Source organism: Pristiophorus japonicus, chromosome 5, assembly GCF_044704955.1.
Source record: "Pristiophorus japonicus isolate sPriJap1 chromosome 5, sPriJap1.hap1, whole genome shotgun sequence".
NCBI lineage: Eukaryota > Metazoa > Chordata > Chondrichthyes > Pristiophoridae > Pristiophorus > Pristiophorus japonicus.
Window position 1 is genome coordinate 161,233,511 of NC_091981.1, and position 21,377 is coordinate 161,254,887.

The following is a 21,377-nucleotide window of genomic DNA, read 5'->3' on the forward strand; positions in this document are numbered from 1 at the left end:
GCTCGGGCGGTGATGATGAGGGAGAAGGTCGAAATCAAACTGGACAGACTCCAGCGTGAAGGGATCATAACACCGGTTGAATTTAATGAATGGGCCAGCCCCATTGTTCCTGTGCTGAAAAGTGATGGCACAGTCAGAATCTGTGGAGACTACAAGGCTATGATCAACAGGGTTCGAAACAGGATCAGTACCCGTTACCGAAGACTGATGACTTGTTTGCAACGCTAGCCGGGGGAAGTCGTTCACCAAACTGGAATTGATGTCGGCCTGCATGACACAGGAGCTGGTCGAGATGTCGAAGAAACTTGCGTGCATTAACACGCATAAAGGATTGTTTATTTATCACAGGTGCCCTTTTGGAATTCGCTCGGCTGCAGCAATATTTCAGAGGAACATGGAGAGTCTACTGAAGTCCGTTCCCAGAACTGTCGTGTTCCAAGATGACATCCTGCTCACAGGGCGTGGCTCCGAGGAACATCTGAACAACCTGGAAGAGGTTCTGCATCGTCTGGACAAAGTGGGACTTAGACTGAAACGCTCAAAGTGCATGTTCATGGCACCTGGGGAGGAAAATTGCTGCTGACGGCATCAGGCCCACGGAAGCGAAAACCAAGGCCATCAAGAAGGCACCCAAGCCGCAGAATGTTACGGAACTGCGTTCGTTCCTGGGTCTACTCAACTACTTCGGTAACTTCCTACCTAAATTGAGCACCTTATTAGAACCACTGCACATGCTGCTAAGAAAAGGCGATAGCTGGGTGTGGGGTGCATCTCAAGACAGAGCTTTTGAGAAAGCCACTAATCTGCTTTACTCTAACAAGCTGCTGGTACATTATGACCCATGTAAACGTTTAGTATTGGCCTGTGATGCTTCATCATATGGAATTGGTTGCGTACTCCAACAAGCTAATGAGTCGGGTAAACTTGAACCAGTGGCGTATGCTTCAAAAAGTTTGTCTAAAGCGGAAAGAACCTACAACATGTTAGAGAAAGAAGCACTAGCCTGTGTGTATGGGGTTAAAAAGATGCATCAGAACCTGTTTGGTCTTCGGTTTGAACTGGAGACAGATCACAAGCCGCTCATTTCACTGTTCTCTGAAAACAAAGGTATCAATACCAATGCTTCATCCCGCATCCAGAGGTGGGCGCTGACATTATCCGCTTATGATTATGTCATTCGCTATAGACCTGGCACCGAGAATTGTGTCGATGCTTTGAGCCATCTACCATTGCCCACACCGGAGGTGGAAACGCCACAACCGGCGGACCTATTGTTAGTTATGGATGCTTTTGAGAGTGAAGGAACCCCTGTCACAGCTCCACAAGTTAAGACCTGGACCGGCCAGTACCCGATTTTATCGGTGTTGATTGGTCTGCCATACCCAAGCAAATGTACGAGGAGACCAAACCTTACATTCGTCGCAAAGACGAACTGTCTATTCAGTCGGATTGTATACTGTGGGGCAATCGTGCTGTTATGCCCAAGAAAGGGAGAGAGAAATTTGTACATGAGCTACATAGCACACATCCCGGCATTGTAATGATGAAAGCCATCGCCAGGTCTCATGTATGGTGGCCGGGAATTGACTCTGAGCTGGAATCATGTGTGCATCAGTGCAACACTTGCATGCAGCTCAGTAAAGCACCAGCGGAATCACCGCTGAGTCTGGTCATGGCTGTCCAAACCATGGTCCAGGATCCACATAGACCTTGTAAGTCCCTTCCTGGGGAAGATGTTTTTAGTTGTGGTGGATGCATATTCGAAGTGAATCGAGTGTATAATCATGTCATCCAGCACATCCACAGCTACCATTGAGAATCTCAGTGTCGTGTTCGCGACACATGGTCTGCCTGATATCGTTGTTAGCGACAACGGATTGTGCTTCACTAGTCAGGAGTTTCAAGAGTTCATGAAACTCAATGGTATCAAACATGTAAGGTCAGCACCATTCAAACCTGCATCCAATGGGCAAGCAGAACATGCTGTCCAAATCATAAAGCAGAGTATGAAGCGAGTAACCCAAGGGTCACTGCAAACCCACCTGTCATGCATACTGCTGAGTTTAAGGACAAGACCACACACACTTACCGGTGTCTCGCCTGCTGAACTAATGATGAAGAGAGGTCTTAAGACCAAGCTATCTCTTGTACACCCTGACTTGAATAATCATGTTGAATATAGAAGACAAAGTCCGCGAGGGTATCACGATCGCGCAGCTGTATCACGCGATATTTCTGTAAATGATCCTGTATATGTTCTGAATTATGGTCAGGGTCCCAAGTGGATCACTGGTACTGTCCTGGCCAAGGAGGGCAACAGAGTATTTATTGTGAAGCTCAAAAATGGGCAAACATGCAGGAAACATGGATCAGACAAAGCTGCGGCACACAGACGAACCGGAACAGTCGGAGGAAGAGACAGTCGACGACCAACCAACCTACCCCCAGTCATCAGAGGACTCAGTGAATCGGGACTTTCAATCACTGACATGTTCAATGAAAATGGACTTTCAATCACTGACATGGGCATTGCCACTCCCACCAGGTCAGCCACCCAGTCACCAGTCACCAGTCACAACAGACTCTGAACACTCACCCAAGGCTGGAGTTGAACTGAGACGGTCAACCCGGGAGCGTAAAACACCGGACCGTATCAATTTGTAAAAGACTGTTACTATCTCAGAGGGAGGTATTGTCATGTATGTACTTTTGGGATCACTAGCCACTAGATGGCATCGCTGTTGGAGGCCATTGGATTGCACGCACTGGTTTGCAGCCCAATATAAAAGGCCAGCCATTTTGTATATTAGTCATTTTTTGGGCCTTAATAAAGCAGAGCCAAGGTTATACCTCTTGGAGTTAAACAGTACTCAATCTAACAGTTATTGCATACACAACAGAAGGAGTGGGTGCCAATACTGGAACCGAGGACGATATGTAAGCAGGTGTCCGAGCACAGGAGGCTGTGCAGAGTGATGTCTGGTTAGAGGAGAATACTAAGTTAGGCTGGGGCAGGGCTAAGGAGGGTGTGAAGGCAACAGTGGGGTTCTTGAGGTTAATTTGCTGGGGTACAGAAAGCTATTAAAGATTGGCAGGGACAGAGATTATAGAGTGGGGGTGTTTGTGCCGGTGAGGATGCTTGTTCATAATGACATTTCTCTGAGGGGCCCTGAATCATTGTTAGGCCCCTCATTTACATATTCATGGGACCTGATGCCTGTTTTAGACAGCTGCCAAAGATGCCTGAAAAATGAGCCGACAGAATTTCGGGTCGATGTTTTTCAGGTGTTCTTGGGGTGCAAGATGTCAGTCCCCGAAATTGGGCAACGTTGTAACTGTTTTATGCCGTAAGATGGGCACAATGAGGTCCAATTTCTGTCAGAGGTTTAGACTCATTAGGACAAAATTTTAATTCAATACATAAACACACATACAGTTCTTCTGAAGGGCGTAGAGCTGTGACAGAGACTGTGGTTCTCGTATTGGACTGTATAGCCACCTAAGAACTCAATGGTAAGAATGGAAGCAAGTGTTCCTCTATTCCGAGGGACTGCCTATGATGATGACAGCTGAAACAATGACCTGGATTTTGCGGATAGCAGCAATTGAATGGCGCAGCATTACATTAACACTTGCCCACAGACTTTCCGTGGGTTGCAGTGATTAAGAAGCCAGTTTGATGCAATGTCCTCTACGGGGATCTGAGACTTGTGAGTGATTGTACTCAACTGTATCTCCTCAACCAATCTGATTGTAGAATCCTTACTGAGGCATGCAGAGTCTGAACCAGGAAGTGTAAGTTAGCACTGTTAATTCAATCATGTACAGAAAGTAAAATAAAGAGAGGGAAAGAAATATGTGATTAAGAGACAGACATAAAAGAGACAGAAAGAAAAAGTTTTTAAAAAGTTCTTTAAATTTTAATTGAGAAAAAAATCTCCAACAGTAATTAAAATCTGAAGGAATGTGACACCACACTTGTAAATGTTAACTTTCAGCAGCAGTGAGGTTGTTTGACAGTAATTTGACAGTACAGTTGGACCTCTGTGGTCCGGCACCCTTCGGACCCTGACCGGTGCGGGCCAGAGAATTTCCCGAACCACGGGAGGTCAACTGGTGACAACGCTGCTGTCAACGACCCAGATGTGTTCTGTGCATGCGCGGGGAGAGAAGCGGAGGGGCGGGTCAGGGAGAGAGAGAGCTGAATCGCAAGATGCCGAACCCCAAGCCTGCGACTGGGCCCCAAGTGTCCCGCTGAGCCGCGGTGGCGGCAGTGGGCGGAGAGAGAGGGAGAGCCTGGGGCCAGGCCCAGCTTCGGTGCCTCAGTCACCCGCCTGCCCTTCCCTTTCCTTGCCCAGCTTACCTCAATCAAAAACTCGGGACGCCACCCACACCGTGACTGATGCTGGACTAGGGATGATTCTGGACTAAAGAGTCCCAAACTGGAAAGTCACAACCTGTAATTTAGACTTATCACGACACTAAAAATATACTTACACTGGAATGGCCCTATCTTTTTCTGGAGAGTTTAGTGTGTATCTATCATGCAAGTTCATCAACTTCACTCTCTTCCATGTGTTGCAATACCTCGTCTCTGAACAAAATACTGTTGTAGCGCAGCTTCTGGAGGAGAAGGGTAACTCAGACAGCAACTTCTTGATTTTCACATTTAACTGCGTATGTGCGGTCGTCAGAAGTTGCTGTCTGATTTACTTTTTAATAACAGTGAGCGCTAATAGCCTCACCATTATTTTTACCACAAAATCTGGGCTTTTAACTTGTTTGTTATCTGCACAGGTGTTGACTGAGCTCTTGTCTTGCGTGTTTCTAGCATTTTCTGTTTTTGTTTTTAGTTTTTCAGCATCTGCAGTATTTTTTACAAATGAATTTCACTGCGAATGGGTTACCAATGAGGATAAAACAGAGATAATATATAATGCTAAAGAAGCATTATTTCAAAACATAAAATTGTTCAGTAGTTGTTAAGGATGAGCACTCAGGCCTTTTATGACATGTAAATTGATTCACTAAGTTTTCATCTTCAGGCCCATCTGTCTCCTCCCATTACAATGCTGCCAATATATTCCCTAACCTTTGTGTTTGATATTAGGTGTGAAAGGGAATAGCGAGAATTTTAAACCTGGGTTTTAAATTTAAGTAGGGCGAACTTAATGCAGAAAAGAAGAAATTCACTGCAGAAAATTGTGAAGTGATATATTTCGGAAGGAAGAATGTGGAGAAACAATATTAAAGTGGGTGCAAGAACAGAGAGGCCTTGGGCTGTTTGTGCACAAATCTTTGAAGTTGGCAGGACAAGTTAACTAAGCAATTAATAAAGCATACGGTATCCTGGTCTTTATAAATTGAGACGCTGGCCTAGAAATTGGTTTGCCCACGAAAACGGGCACGGGCATCATGATGCACGATCAACCAGCTCCTATTCAGAGGACTGCAGGCAGCATGCAAACTTTGTGCTGCCTGCTCATATCCATAATCATCATCATCATCATCATCATAGGCAGTCCCTCGGAATCGAGGAAGACTTGCTTCCACTCTTAACATGAGTTCTTAGGTGGCTGTACAGTCCATTACGAGAACCACAGACCCTGTCACAGATGGGACAGATAGTCATTGAGGTAAGGGGTGGGTGGGACTGGTTTGCCACAGCCTGCACTTGGTTTCTGCATGCTCTCGGTGCTCAGCGCCCTCCCGGATGCACTTCCTCCACTTAGGGCGATCTTTGGTCAGGGACTCCCAGGTGCCAGTGAGGATGTTGCACTTTATCAGGGAGTCTTTGAGGGTGTCCTTGTAACGTTTGCGCTGCCCACCTTTGGCTCGTTTGCCGTGAAGGAGTTCAGAGTAGAGCACTTGCTTTGGGAGTCTCGTGTCTGGCATGCGAACTATGTGGCCTGCCCAGCGGAGCTGATCAAGTGTGGTCAGTGCTTCAATGCTGGGGATGTTGGCCTGGTCAAGGATGCTAAAGTTGGTGCGACTGTCCTCCCAGGGGATTTGTAGGATCTTGCGGAGGCATCATTGGTGGTATTTCCGCAGCGACTTGAGGTGTCTACTGTACATGGTCCATGTCTCTGAGCCATACAGGAGGGCAGGTATTACTACAGCCCTGTAGACCATGAGCTTGGTGAGAGTTTTGAGGGCCTGGTCTTCAAACACTCTTTTCCTCAGCCTGTCCTCGCCGCAAAGCACTGCCCCCCAGTCATCAAGATCCACGGCACGGCCCTGGACAACGTGGACCACTTCCCTTATCTCAACAAGAGCAGGCATTGACGACGAGATCCAACACCGCCTCCAGTATGGCATTCAGCCCAGCGCTGAATGCACAGCAGGGGATTCAAGTTTGTGCAAGGCTAACACCACTTAAAGCTAACCTGCAATACTTAAAGGCAGTCTGCACCGCTTAAAGTTTAGATGCATTCTGCCTGCAGCAGATCATTGAAGTGGCTGGCGAAGACAGTGGAAAAGAACAATTAATGGTGGCACAATAAGGAAGAGAGTGTGCACCAAGGTTCTCCAAAGCAGGAGGTCCTTGCAGCTGCTAAACTCATGTTCAACTGTGCAAGGTTAACACACGGCGTTAGTTCCAGCATTGATGACTAAAATGCCAGCACTGGCTTCAAATCAGCAGTGTCCGGTAGATTATGGCACTTCAAGCTCCTAGTCAAGTACTTTTTAAATGTGTTGAGGGTTTCTGCCTCTACTACTCTTTCAGGCAATGAGTTCCAGATCGCCACAACCCTCTGCGTGAAAGAAGCTCTCCTTAACTCCCCTTTAATCCTTCTACCAATTACTTTAAATGTATGCCACCTGGTTATTGACCTTCTGCTAGGGGAAATAGGTCCTTCCTGTCCACACTATCTAGGCCTGAGCCCTGCGGAACCTCACTGGAAACAGTCTTCCAGTCACAAAAACACCCGGCAACCATTAGGCAGAAATTTTCAGACTTACCGCTGGCTGTTCAGGCCTGTTTCGGGAAAGAAATGGCGCTTGCCTCACTTCCACATCCCTCTGCTGTGGGACTCCATGGCCGCCATTTTAGTAAGGGCCACAGCACTGCCATTGGCTATGCTGGCCCTAGAAATGTAAATCAGCAGAGCGTGACGTCAATCGCCGTGCAACACTGATGACGCCACGTCGGCAAACCTAGACCTTTCCACTCAGTTTACTGCCAGGTCCTAAGCATGCTCAGAAAAGCGTGCATGGAGTAGCCCTGCAGAGATGCTATTAGCCCTTCTTAAAGTGACACACACAGCTTTCAGGTAAATTTGGATTTAAGCTTTTGGACTGTTTTTTAAAAATATTTTATTGAAGTAGTGGTTTGGTACAATAGATGTTAAAACATTTTTTAAGTATGCAGGGAGTGCTTCTGGACGCTTCCAAGGCATCAGATGGTAAAAGAAGGCCTCTGAGAAGTCATGTTTGACAAATTTGCTGGAATTCTTTGAGGATGTAACGAACAGGGTGGATAAAGGGGAACCAGTAGATGTGGTGTTTTTGATCTTCCAGAAGGCATTTGACAAGGTGCCACATAAAAGGTTACTGCACAAGATAAAAGTTCACGGGGTTGGGGGTAATATATTAGCATGGATAGAGGATTGGCTAACTAACAGAAAACAGAGAGTCGGGATAAATGGTTCATTCTCTGGTTGGCAATCAGTAATTAGTGGGGTGCCGCAGGGATCAGTGCTGGGACCCCAACTATTTGCAATCTATATTAACGACTTGGAAGAAGGGACAAGTATAACATAGCCAAGTTTGCGGATGATACAAAGATGGGAGGAAAAGCAATATGTGAGGAGGACACAAAAAATCTGCAAAAGGACATAGACAGGCTAAGTGAGTGGGCAAACATTTGGCAGATAGAGTATAATGTTGGAAAGTGCAATTTGGCAGAAAAAAATCAAAGAGGAAGTTATTATTTAAATGGAAAAAGATTGCAAAATGCTGCAGTACAGTGGGACCTGGGAGTACTTGTGCATGAAACACAAAAGGATAGTATGCAGGTACAGCAAGTGATCAGGAAGGCCAATGAAATCTTGGCCTTTATTGCAAAGGGGATGGAGTATAAAAGCAGGGAAGTCTTGCTACAGCTATGCAGGGTATTGGTGAGGCCACACCTGGAATACTATGTGCAGTTTTGGTTACCATATTTACGAAAGGATATACATGCTTTGGAGGCAGTTTAGAGAAGGTTCACTAGGTTGATTCTGGAGATGAGGAGATTGACTTGTGAGGAAAGGTTGAATAGGTTGGGCCTCTACTCATTGGAATTCAGAAGAATGAGAGGTGATCTTATCAAAACGTATAAGATTATGAAGGGGCTTGACAAGGTGGATGCAGAGAGGATGTTTCCACTGATGGGGGAGACTAGAATTAGAGGGCATAATCTTAGAATAAGGGGCTGCCCATTTAAAACAGAGATGAGGAGAAATTTCTTCTCTGTGGGTTGTAAATCTGTGGAATTTGCTGCCTCAGAGAGCTGTGGAAGCTGGGACCTAGAATAAATTTAAGACAGAAATAGAAGTTTCTTAAACAATAAGGGGTTATGGGAAGTGGACCTGAGTCCATGGTCGGATCAGCCATGATCATATTAAATGGCGGAGCAGGCTCGAGGGGCCGTATGGCCTACTCCTGCCCCTATTTCTTATGTTCTTATGTAAGATAGCACCGCTGTTCCTTCAGGGACACTACAGCCATGCTGCATTTGACGTCCTGCTGAGAGTAGCGCCAGAAAACCAGTCTTGCACGGTAGGTTTATCGCTGTGCTAATTTAAATTTGCAGGCAGTAGTGATTTCTGATAGCCATTAACTTGGGCCCGTGGAGGCACCGGCAGTTTTCCGGCCTACTGCAATTTCTAGGCCAGTAAGTTGTGTCGATGGGAGCACAATGTAGCAAAGGGACATAGACAGGTTAAGTGAGAGCTATGGCAAATGGAGTTCAATATGTGGAGATAATACATCATCCACTTTGGATCCAAGAAAGACAAATCAGAATACTTCCTTAATGGTGAAAGACTAGGAACTGGAGGAGCAAAGGGATTTAGGTGTCCATGACTAAAAGCTAGTGAGCAGGTACAAAAAGTAATCAAAAAGGCTAATGGAATGTTGGCCTTTATGTCAAGAGGACTGAAACACAAAAGAAAGGAAGTGTTACTTCAGTTGTACAGAGCCTTGGTCAGACCCCATCTGGAGTACTGTGTTCAGTTTTAGATACCACACATCATGAAGGATATATTGGCCTTGGAGTGGGAGGGGAGGGGTTTATAGCGCAGAATCACTGGAATGCTACCAGGGCTTAAAGGGTTAAATTATGAGAACAGATTGCATAAAGTAATCAAAACTTCGCTTGAGTTTAGAAGGTTGAGGAGAATCTAATTGAGCTGTTTAAAATGATAATAGTATTTGATAGGGTAGATGCAGAAAAGCTATTTCCTCTGGTGGGTTAATCCAGAGCAAGAAAGCATAATCTTAAAATTGAGCTAGGCCATTCAGGAGTGAAACCAGGAAGCACATTTTCACAAAAGGGTAGTGGAAATATGGAGTTCTCTCCCCCAAAAGCCTGTGGATGTTGGGTCAATTGAAATTTACAAGATCAATAGATTTTTATTACGTAGGGTATCCAGGGATATGGATCAAAGGTGGATAAATGGAGTTCAGGTACAGAACAACCATGATCTAATTGAAGGTTAGAACTTGAGGGCTGAATCTGTTCCTATGAAACTCAGCACCAGAGGCTACCAGGTGCGCCCAGGCAAGACTCTCCTTATCACCTTGGAGACACTGCAGCATCTGCTGATTATGTCAATTGTCACCCAAGCCAACATGGTGACCGGCGCACATCTGTTCCAGATCAGGCATAATAGATCACAAGACAAAATTCTGAGGCCCAAAGTCCATTTTACAGATGCAAAACATGTGGCCATTAGTTGAATTTCTCCCCAGTGGCCTCTAGAATATCACCCACTACCGATATTGGGCTGACTAGTCTATTGTTACCTAGTTGATCCCTTCTTCTATTTTTGAACAGAGCTGTTACATTGGCAATTCTTCAAATCTCCAGTACAACTTCTGATTGAACAATTCTAGTCATAGCCTCTGCTACTTGCTCTCTGACTTCCTTCAGCATTTTAGGACACCTGCCAACAAAGCCTTTCTCACTTTGAGTTCTACCAATTTCTCAGGGCTACGTACTTATTTTAATTATCCTATTTAATTTCTCCACCATCTCCTCTTCCAACTTTTCATTCCTAATAGCATTCTTTTCTGTGAGAACTGAGGCAATACATTCATTAGGATCCCTGTCAGTTTTGCAATTGTTAAGCTGCAAGAAAATGCAATTGTTGAGGAACAACAACAAATTTCAGAACCTTGGAGCGAAGAGGAAGGGAAGATGGGATGGTAATTGGAGAGGACAACGGTTGAGGATAAACTTTTTAATGAGCCGGGTCATTATAGCAGTAATCCTTTACATCTCATAATGAAAGAATGATCACCGTCACAAACTCGCACTTCCTGTCAGAATCTTCTAAGAAAGTGGTGATGTTGATTTCAATTCACTCTTGTCAAAAGAGGTGCTGATTCTCACCAATACAAAAGCAAAATACTGCAGTTGCTGGAATCTGAAATAAAAACAGAAAATGCTGGAAATACTCTCTTCATAGATGCTGCCTGACCTACTGAGTATTTCCAGCATTTTCTGTTTTTATTGCTGATTCTCACCCTCTGGTATGTAAATGAACTTTGAAGTTGTCATCCAAAATTCTGGTGACATTAAGTTGGCTGAATGTAGATAAGGTGATAAACAGCTTTGAGCCATACATCCAATAAATCTGAATTTAAAGATTCAGTTACATTATTGTATTAATTTGCAGATTAGGATAGTTTAGCAAAAATTAAGTTTTCATTCTTGGGGCTTGTTTTTAAATATCTTGGACATTTATATTGAAAGTTAATTGTGAATTATATACAAAGCAATGGTGTAAAAACATTCCACAAATTAGATTTAAAATCAAATCTAATCAAATTTAACATATTCAAAAATTGTAGTATTGAAATATGAAAAATAGGAATTTTACTGTTTAAAACTTAAGCTTATTAAAGCTTTTGGGGTATAAAATCCGTTTTGCATTCCACCAAATGTTCTTAAAATTTGCTATCACCCGTTTTGTACCAGCTCCCAAGACTAATTTATATCCTGTTCTGTCTTGTTGCTTTGTCCTCTGTTACAATAGCAGATAAAGGAATGTGAAACATGTTAGGAATTCGTACATTAAAATTAGAAATGGTAATTTCTAGGCGATAATGTTTAGAAACTAAAAAGACTGTGCAAATATTATACCCTCTCAAGCTACATATGAAAGAGTGCAATTAATGATACAGGGTACTACCATTTGTGTGTCGATACAAGTGGTTTTAGGTGGACATTAGCACTAAAAGTGAGAGCATAGCTTCAATGCCTGATCCTGATGTAAGTTCCAAGGGCACAAACACCAAGCTGTAGGAGACCCATTCTGGAGACTGTCTCACACAAATTTGAGATCAAACTTCTTTGCAGCACAACTCTAATCCAATGCAAAGCTGCTTTATAAAATGCCCATGCTGTTTTTAGTGTATGGGAGCAGTTAAAAGGGAGGGCCTCCATTTCACACTCCATTTATGCCAATCTGATCACACTGTTGATGTCCAGCATTTTCAATTCTGAATTTAACAAATTATTTAAATCACTTAAGATTTGCTATAAAACTCAATTGTGCTTGGAATCATCTAAATCAAATTGGCTGACTATTCAAGACATCTCTTTTTTTATTCCAGTGGCATATCCTATTCACATCCATCCCATAGTTCATTAGCAGTAAGCACATGATATTTGTCACAAAACAACCCTGTAAAGAACATGCTGAAAAGTAAGAGTCTGGGCACTGAATCCACAAACTCCACTAGTAATGATTTTTGTATTGTGCATAATCCACTGCATATCAACTGTAGCTCAGTGGGTAGCATTCTCACCTGAGTCAGAAGGTTGTGGGTTCAAGACCCATTCCGGAGGCTTGAGCACAAAATCTAGGCTGACACTCCAGTCCAGTACTGAGGGAGTGCTGCGCTGTTGGAGGTGCCGTCTTTCAGATGAGATGTTAAACTGAGTCTTCCCCCTCAGGTGGATGTAAAAGATCCCATGGCACTATCTCGAAAAAGAGCAGCGGAGTTATCCCCGGTGTCCTGGCCAACATTTATTCCTCAACCAAAAGCACTAAAACAGATTATTTAGTTATTATCGCATTGCTGTTTGTGGGAGGTTGCTGTACACAAATTAGCTGCTGCATTTCCTACATTACAACAGTGACTTCTGAAAAGTGAAATTGGTCTTTCACCAGTAGCATAAAATGGGCTCATAGCGAATAGGCTGCCCGTTTACAACGTGCCCGATTATCTTTTCTATTGACTTCAATGGAAAAGAAAACCGGGCATCGTGTAAAACAGGCTGCTGATTTACTATGAATCTGTTTCATACTGCTAGAGAAGACCAATTTCGCCCCTACTCCACAGCGAGTAAAAAAGATAAATAATAATGAAGATACTGCTGTGGTAAAACAACTTAAGAAAAGTCTGGTCTCTACATACATCTAATCTTCCAGTTATATTAAAGACTTCATTGGCTGTAAAGCGCTTTGGGACGTCCTGAGGTTGTGAAAGGCGCTATATAAAGGTAAGTCATTCTTTTTTTCTTTATGATGGTGAATTGGATCTGAAGTCCAGTAAGCAGCTTTGTCTAACTGGAGCTAATACAAATTTGTGCATTATAGCTGTTCATGATGTTTTATGGAGCATAGCTGTGTGGATATTTCTACCATAATGTCAAATTTACTGCCTGACTGCACAGCAGATCTCCATAAACTGTGCACTTACATAGATTGAAACTCCTTATTATAACAAAACTTATGGAGATGTGCCAGAAATTTGCCATATGTTAGAAAAAAAATCACTTGTGATTTGTAGTGTGAAACCCTGTCAGCCCTCAGTGAATATATATTTTCTGTGTCTGTCAACACTGTTTACTCACTAGCTGTGGTTTATCTGAGTTGACACAGACTGTTCTACTGCTGTGACATATCTTCCATTGAGTTGCATACAGTCTTATTCGTTGTGCTGTCCCTGCTAGGATATCCTTGTTTACTTGGAAGATATTTTTAACATAGAGAAATGACTTTGAGGCAAAAAGAAACGTCTTTAATATAATTGCAAAATTAGATGTATGCAGAGACCAGTCTTTTCTTAAGTTGTTTTACCACATCAGCATCTTCATTATTATTTAGCCTTATTATTCGTTGTGGAGTAGGGGTGAAATTGGTCTTCTCCAGTAGTATGAAACGAATCAGCAGCCTGTTTTACACCGTGCCGGATTTTCTTTTCCACTAAAGTCAATAGTAACGATAATCGGGCACGTTGTAAAACGGGCAACCTATTCGCTATGAGTCCATTTTGTGCTATAGGCGAAAGACCAATTTCACCTCCTTGGCCTTCTTGGTCACGGAGCAGATTGAAATGTGGGTGAGGATCTTCAACAGAGTTTGTTTGGCCGCATAAATGCTACTGGGGACAGATATCTTTGGTGGGTGAAACTTTGTGCAGGTGAGGATGTGACATTCTCTTTAAGTTGTAGTTTGTCGCTAGGAGGGGATTTATGGAAGTTGAAACTTGAGGTGATGAAGGATAAGGGGTAAGCCACTTAGGACCAAGATGAGGAGAAACTTCTTCACTCAGAGAGTTGTTAACCTGTGGAATTCTCTACCGCAGAGAGTTGTTGATGCCAGTTCATTAGATATGTTCAAGAGGGTGTTAGATATGGCCCTTACAGCTAAAGGGATCAAGGGGTATGAAGAGAAAGCAGGAAAGGGGTACTGAGGTGAATGATCAGCCATGATTTTATTGAATGGTGATGCAGGCTCGAAGGACCAAATGGCCTACTCCTGCACCTATTTTCTATTTTTCTATGTTTTGGTAGAGGTGAATGATCATGAAGACTGAAGACAGCAGTCTTGGGAATAGAACAGATGTGACGAAGGAAACTCAGTTTCGAGTTGAGCAGTATACATCAAGGCTTTGCCCCTTCATACTAGGCCTTAGGTGGTAACTGGTGGCAAGAACTTTGGTTTTATCAACATTAGCTGTGACTATACTTTGAAAAGCAATTTGTTGGCTGTGAAGCACTTTGGGATATCCTGAGGGTGTGAACGGCACTTTATAAATGCAAGCTCTTTTTTCTTTTCTTTCATATGTAGTGTTTTTCTAACTAACTCCAGCAGGCATGGGGCCTCTGATATCTATGCCCATCTTCTTGAAAGGTTTGTTAATCATGAGCAGAGATTGCAATGGTATTTTCTTGCAATCCCTCCGTTTACCTACATGCTGACCTTGTTTACATATCTAACAGACTCAGTTACTCAATGCACACCTTGCTGCCTCCCGGCCTCCATCTGCCATAAGCTCCAGCTTGTCCAAAACTCTGCGGCTTGTATCCTATCTCACGCCAAATCCCACTTGGCAAACCTACATTGGCTGTCAGTGCTTAAATTTAAAGTCCATGTGCTCAATTTTGGCCACGAGTTGCTCTTTTTTTTTTTGAGTAAATTGGTTTTTCTGGCGTAACTTAAAAATCCCCATTTTCCCCAATCACTTTGCACCAGTGTAACTGAGTTAGTTACGATTTTTCCCGTTTAGTTTTTTTTCTCAAAAGGGGGCGTTACCAGCCAGTTCTGCCCATTTAGGCAACTTTGGACAACTAATAGTTACTCCAAATCTACTTAGGCCAGCGTATGTGGCCACTTCAGAAAACCCTTGCGGAGAGTTAAAGAAATCGGCGCAGGTAGGTACACAAGAACATAAGAAATAGGAGCAGGAGTAGGCCATACGGCCCCCCGAGCCAGTTCCACCATTTAATATGATCATGGCTGATCCGATCATGGACTCAGGTCCACTTCTCTGCCCGCTCTCCGTAACCCCTTATTCCCTTATCGTTTAAGAAACTGTCTATTTCTGTCTTAAATTTATTCAATGTCCCAGCTTCCACAGCTCTCTGAGGCAGCGAATTCCACAAATCCACAATCCTCAGAGAAGAAATTTCTCCTCATCTCTGTTTTAAATGGGCAGCCCCTTATTCTAAGATTATGTCCTCTAGTTTTGGTCTCCCCTATCAGTGGAAACATCCTCTCTGAATCCACCTTGTCAAGCCCCCTCATAATCTTATACGTTTTGATAAGATCACCTAATTCTTCTGAATTCCAATGAGTAGAGGCCCAACCTACTCAACCTTTCCTCATAAGTCAACCTCCTCATCTCCGGAATCAATCTTGTGAACCTTCTCTGAACTGCCTCCAAAACAAGTATATCCTTTCGTAAATATGGAAACCAAAACAGCACGCAGTATTCTAAGTGTGGCCCCACCAATACCCTGTACAACTGTGGCAAGACTTCCCTGCTTTTATACTCCATCCGCTTTGCAATAAAGGCCAAGATTCCTTTGGCCTTCCTGATCACTTGCTGTACCTGCATATTAACCTTTTGTGTTTCATACACAAGTACCCCCAGGTCCCGCTGTACTGCAGCACTTTGCAATCTTTCTCCATTTAAATAATAACCTGCTCTTTGATTTTTTTTCTGCCAAAGTGCATGACCTCTTTCCAACATTACACGCCATCTGCCAAATTTTTGCCCACTCACTTAGCCTGTCTATGTCCTTTTGCAGATTTTTTGTGTCCTCCTCACACATTGCTTTTCCTCCAATCTTTGTATCGTCAGCAAACTTGGCTACGTTACACTCGGTCCCTTCCTCCAAGTCATTAATATATATTGTAAATAGTTGGTGTCCCAGCACTGATCCCTGCGGCACCCCACTGGTTACTGATTGCCAACCCGAGAATGAACCATTTATCCCTACTCTCTGTTTTCTGTTCATTAGCCAATCCTCTATCCATGCTAATATATTACCCTCAACCCCATGAACTTTTATCTTGTGCAGTAATCTTTTATGTGGCACCTTATCAAATGCCTTTTGGAAGTCCAAATACACCACATCCACTGGTTCCCCCTTATCCACCCTGTATGTTACATCCTCAAAGAATTCTAGCAAATTTGTCAAACATGACTTCCCCTTCATAAATCCATGCTGACTCTGCCTGACTGAATTTTGCTTTTCCAAATGTCCTGCTACTGCTTCTTTAATAATGGACTCCAACATTTTCCCAACCACAGATGTTAGGCTAACTGGTCTATAGTTTCCTACTTTTTGTCTGCCTCCTTTTTTGAATAGGGACGTTACATTTGCATCGGTGGCCATTTGGCCTGGATAGGGGCGGGAAGTGGAGAGGAGCTGCCTGCACCTAAACTACCGAGCCTTACAAACCACCAAACCTTGCAAACAAAAAGCAATAAGAATTTAATAAGAAATAAAACATTGAAGTAAGTCCTACCTTCATCTTCAAACTAGATCCGGGAAGGCAGCGGGCCAGCCGGTGTGGGAGGCCACTCGGCTAGGACTAGGGGCGGACAGGAGAACTGATAGTGCTCCTGATGCTGATGATTTCTATCATTTCTCCTGTCCGCCCCTAGCCCTGGCCGAATGGCCTCTCGGTGCGATTTCTAAGAGATTCTCCTTGCATCTAACTCTGGTGTCTTCTGCACTCTCCTTACATTTACTCTCACTGTTGGTGGCCAAGCATTTGGGCTTCTAGGTCCCATTCTGAAATTCTCTCCCAGAATCTCTCCATCTTCCAAATTCTTTCCCCTTTAACGCACTCCTCAAAACCCATCTTTTTGGCTAATTTTCTTATTATTCTTTTCCTCATATCTTTGTGAAGCATATTGGAATGTTCTCTCTGTTAAAAGTGCTAGGTTTTTGTTGCTGCTGAGCTTTGCAAGTTCCTCATATTGTAGAAAATAATAAATAGTTCACAACTCTTCTAAACTACACTACATTTAATCTTCATATGTTGAAGGTATTTTCTCGCATCAATTATAGAAGTAATCTAGCTTAACTAATTCTCTTCAGAAGCTTCAAGTGGATTTGAGAAGAAGACTCTATATAGGCACTCTGGGTGGGGGATTGGGGGGGGTCCGAGGCGGTCGGGAGAATGGGCTTCCTGTAGGCCCTGCTGAATGTAACGGCAGGATCTGATTTGCATGGATAGCCTCTGTTTCCCACCCACAGGCAGCCAGATAGAGAGGTTGGCTGGCTACGGATGGGTAGGCCTGTGGCACTAGGCCGCAGAGAGAAGGAAGGGAGGGATCGGGTGGGGGCCGGGATCGGCTCGATGATGATCAGGGACAGGGGGTATAGAGGATCGGGTCTGGAGCATCGTGGGGGCGGGGTAGGAGGAAAGAATGGATCGGGCAGACCCTGGAGCATCCGGGGGCGGGGGGAGGGGTAGGAGAGAGGATTGGGGCCGGAGCATCTGGGCATGAGAAAGGAGCATGAAAGAAGCTGGAAGATGAATCAAAACAGAGTGATTTGTGCTGAAGATCTCGCTGGTCTGTGAGCTGAATTGTACCAAGATCTAGGATCAATCAACAGTTAACCCCTTTCTCATCCATAGATGCAAAGTTGCCAAATGCCATGGGGCAGGGGCTTCAGCAGAAGAAGGGAGAAAAGGTGGAGAACTGGGGAAAAATAGAGAGAATGCGAGATAGCAGAATGTTACCCACAAAAAGCTTTGGGAGGGGAGGGCTCTCTGGTCTGAATTCAATATCAATTGGTACTAAAAGGGAGATTTTCTGTTTTGAAAAATTTCACTTCCCTAGCCTGTAATTTTCTATCCATTAAATTAAGCAGAAATCTCCCTTTCATTTCAGAGAGAAGAGAAAAAAATAGAATGTGCATATGTCACAACGATGTAGTAAGGAGCATTCTTCCAAGGTTCAAGGTTAATGTAAATTTGTGTTTGGGAGCAAGATGAAGATTGAAAAAAGGCAACCAAAGTTTTCAAAAACAATTCTTTGATAAGTTTATTGCTGCAGTTCTAGCAATTACCGTGTTGAGTTTAATCTCCCTCTGATCTACTGTGCCTTGTACATTGCTGTAGTGTAAGACATAATTCACTCAGAATGGCAAACAAGAGAATCTCATTGGCAACTGTTCAATGATACTCAGCCCCCAGGATTAACCCTAATCACCAGCACATCTCATCCTGATTGTGGATTTAATTGGCTTGGGGTGTCATTTTATGCAGCAAGATTAGATAAGTGTTTTGTTGTTTGCAAGAATGCCTGGGTCTGGATAAATACCTCACCCAGGCATGAGTCTAATCCAAGTATATAATGGCAGTGCACATCACCAAATCAATTCATTTCTAACTCAATCTCATTAAAGGGGGTATATTGAATTGCACTGCCTTCTTAAATTTCAGAAAGGGAGCTATTGGCTGCAGCCACCATAGAAGTAGGGAGAGATTGAGTTGGGGGGTTGGAGGGAGAATTGGGGTTGGAGCATGGGGGAGAAAAGATCAGGGGGAGGGGTAGGAGATCCAGGCCGGAGGATTGGGGGGAGGGAGAGAAGCAACGATTGGGGCTGGAGCCTGGTGGGTCGGGTGGGCCTGAGGATCATCAGTGGGGGTGGGGGTGGGAAGAGAGGAATGAGGCCAGCCTGAAGATCATCGGTGGTGGGGGGTGGATGCTGCAAGTTCTGGAAGGTGGTAGAAAGCCTTGTGGGGAGGATCTCCGGTCGTGGGCGGGTAGATTAGGCAGGGACCTTGACTCCAGGAGGTAAGTGTAAAGGTACTTACTTCCTTGATGCAGCAGTCTTCGCCTTACGAAGTGTGTGAAACCCGACCAGCTACAATTAAACACAAAATGGAGGTTAAAGAAAAAGCTTCCATTATGATATTTAAATAGATGGCCCGCCCCTGTCCTGCCACCGTTAAAACTGGAAGTGGGTGGGTTGGAGGTGAGTTCAGGTCAGGCTTCCGATTTTTAATTCTTTAACAACTCCTACACCCCCATTACACCATTTTTTTTTAGGTTAAAATTCCCCCCTCTGTGTGGAACTTTAAGGTCATGTGCCACTGGCGGGGCTTTGCACAAAGAGGCAGTATATCAGAGAATTCTGGATATATTGCCTGTGATTTTCCATCCATTAATTTGACTGGGACTTTGTGAATTAAAGTAACAATCTGTTAAATTCAAAAAGGCATGATAGATTGGCCCCTCCCTTGGGGACTTGTTTTTCAGATGAACTGACTGATTATTGCAAGAAAATATAGCAAAAGGAGCTGGAATACTTTTGTGTAGTGAAGCTGGTTTTTAACTTGGATATAGCGACAAAATTAAAGAAGATAATATCAAGGTAAAAATTAGACAAAAAAAATATATTTTTGTCGCAGTGGGTTTAAAAATACATTTGTTGGTAAGCTTGTTCACTGAACAGATTAAATAAAATCTTGCTCATCTGCTTTATTATTCCAAAAATCAAAGCCCATTTGAAGCTGGAAATCAGAACATCATTGCCTAGAATTTCTGTCGGGATCAGGGAAACGCCCAGAGAAATTTCATAAATTGCTTAAACCAGGTGTTTATACTGTTTCTCTAGGGTTTCTGCTGATTTTCTGCCAAAGTTACAGTGGACAATCGAGAAACCCATGGAAATTCTCCCCAATGGCACTGCTGCAGGAGTAGTATTAATAATCAGAGTATTATAGCATTGTTTTTGTATAACTTGTTCAATTCTTTATTATGCAGAAGCCATACGAAAGTGAATGTGACCTTCCAGCACACTCCTTCGCCTAATTTTTTCTTTGGAATTGACATGGAGAAAAGATTGTCAGAATCGGGTTGGTTCCTCTATCCAACATTTAATTTTGTTGTCTGGCAAGCTGAATGGTAAGGAACCACTAAATATTAAACAGATCTCCTTTTCATCATTTTACTTGGAAACCCCAAAAGAAATGTAATAGTTTTAAAAATAAGAATTTTCAAAGTCAGTTTTTGTGGCTTAAATTTACATTTTTATTCTCTGTTTAATTTTGCTTCCAAACAAATCTGCCTTTTAATTTCAGGAAGTCTAGGAAGCAGGAACATCAGAAAAATATAATACTCTAATAAAATTAAGAATAATTTACCTCTTTCGATAGTAAAGAATAAATTTATAAATTTTTTTTTGCCTTTGAGGAGGGACCCTGACATTAATGAATAATTTTGTTGTCCTTGAATATTATACTGTGGATAATCCCTAAAGGCAAATGGGCAACCTGCTTCCAGAATCCCACTGTAAATCCCACTGGAATTCTTTGAGAGTATAACGAGCATGGTGGATAGAGGTGTACCGATGGATGTGGTGTATTTAGATTTCCAAAAGGCATTCGATAAGGTTCCACACAAAAGATTACTGCAGAAGATTAAGGTACGCAGAGTCAGAGGAAATGTATTAGCATGGATCGAGAATTGGCTGGCTAACAGAAAGCAGAGAGTCGGGATAAATGGGTCCTTTTCAGGTTGGAAATCGGTGGTTAGTGGTGTGCCACAGGGATCGGTGCTGGGACCACAATTGTTTACAATATACATAGATGACCTGGAAGAGGGGACAGAGTGTAGTGTAACAAAATTTGCAGATGACACAAAGATTAGTGGGAAAGCGGGTTGTGTAGAGGACACAGAGAGGCTGCAAAGAGATTTAGATAGGTTAAGCGAATGGGCTAAGGTTTGGTAGATGGAATACAATGTCGGAAAATGTGAGGTCATCCACTTTGGAAAAAAAAACAGTAAAAGGGAATATTATTTGAATGGGGAGAAATTACAACATGCTGCGGTGCAGAGGGACCTGGGGGTCCTTGTGCATGAAACTCTTTTGAGTCCTTGTGCATGAATCCCCCCAAAAAAGTTAGTTTGTAGGTGCAGCAGGTAATCAGGAAGGCGAATGGAATGTTGGCCTTCATTGCGAGAGGGATGGAGTACAAAAAAGCAGGGAGGTCCTGCTGCAACTGTACAGGGTATTGGTGAGGCCGCACCTGGAGTACTGCGTGCAGTTTTGGTCACCTTACTTAAGGAAGGGGAGCCTTGGAGGGGATACAGAGACGATTCACTAGGCTGATTCTGGAGATGAGGAGGTTACCTTATGATGATAGATTGAGTAGACTGGGTCTTTACTCGTTGGAGTTCAGAAGGATGAGGGGTGATCTTATAGAAACATTTAAAATAATGAAAGGGCTAGACAAGATAGAGGCAGAGAGGTTGTTTCCACTGGTCGGGGAGACTAGAACGAGGGGGCTCAGCCTCAAAATACGGGGGAGCCAATTTAAAACCGAGTTGAGAAGGAATTTCTTCTCCCAGAGGGTTGTGAATCTGTGGAATTCTCTGCCCAGGGAAGCAGTTGAGGCTAGCTC

At 43.4% G+C, this 21,377-nt stretch overlaps 1 protein-coding gene across 1 annotated transcript in view; it reads left to right on the plus strand.

Moving 5' to 3' along the window:
• The window catches only part of LOC139264118 (uncharacterized), a 416,942-nt gene that overhangs the window by 175,899 nt on the left and 219,666 nt on the right, over window positions 1–21,377 (plus strand). Inside the window, exon 6 of the mRNA XM_070880210.1 lies at window positions 19,738–19,878. Within this exon, the coding sequence (XP_070736311.1) occupies window positions 19,738–19,878 (141 nt within the window). The remainder of the gene's footprint in view (window positions 1–19,737; window positions 19,879–21,377) is intronic.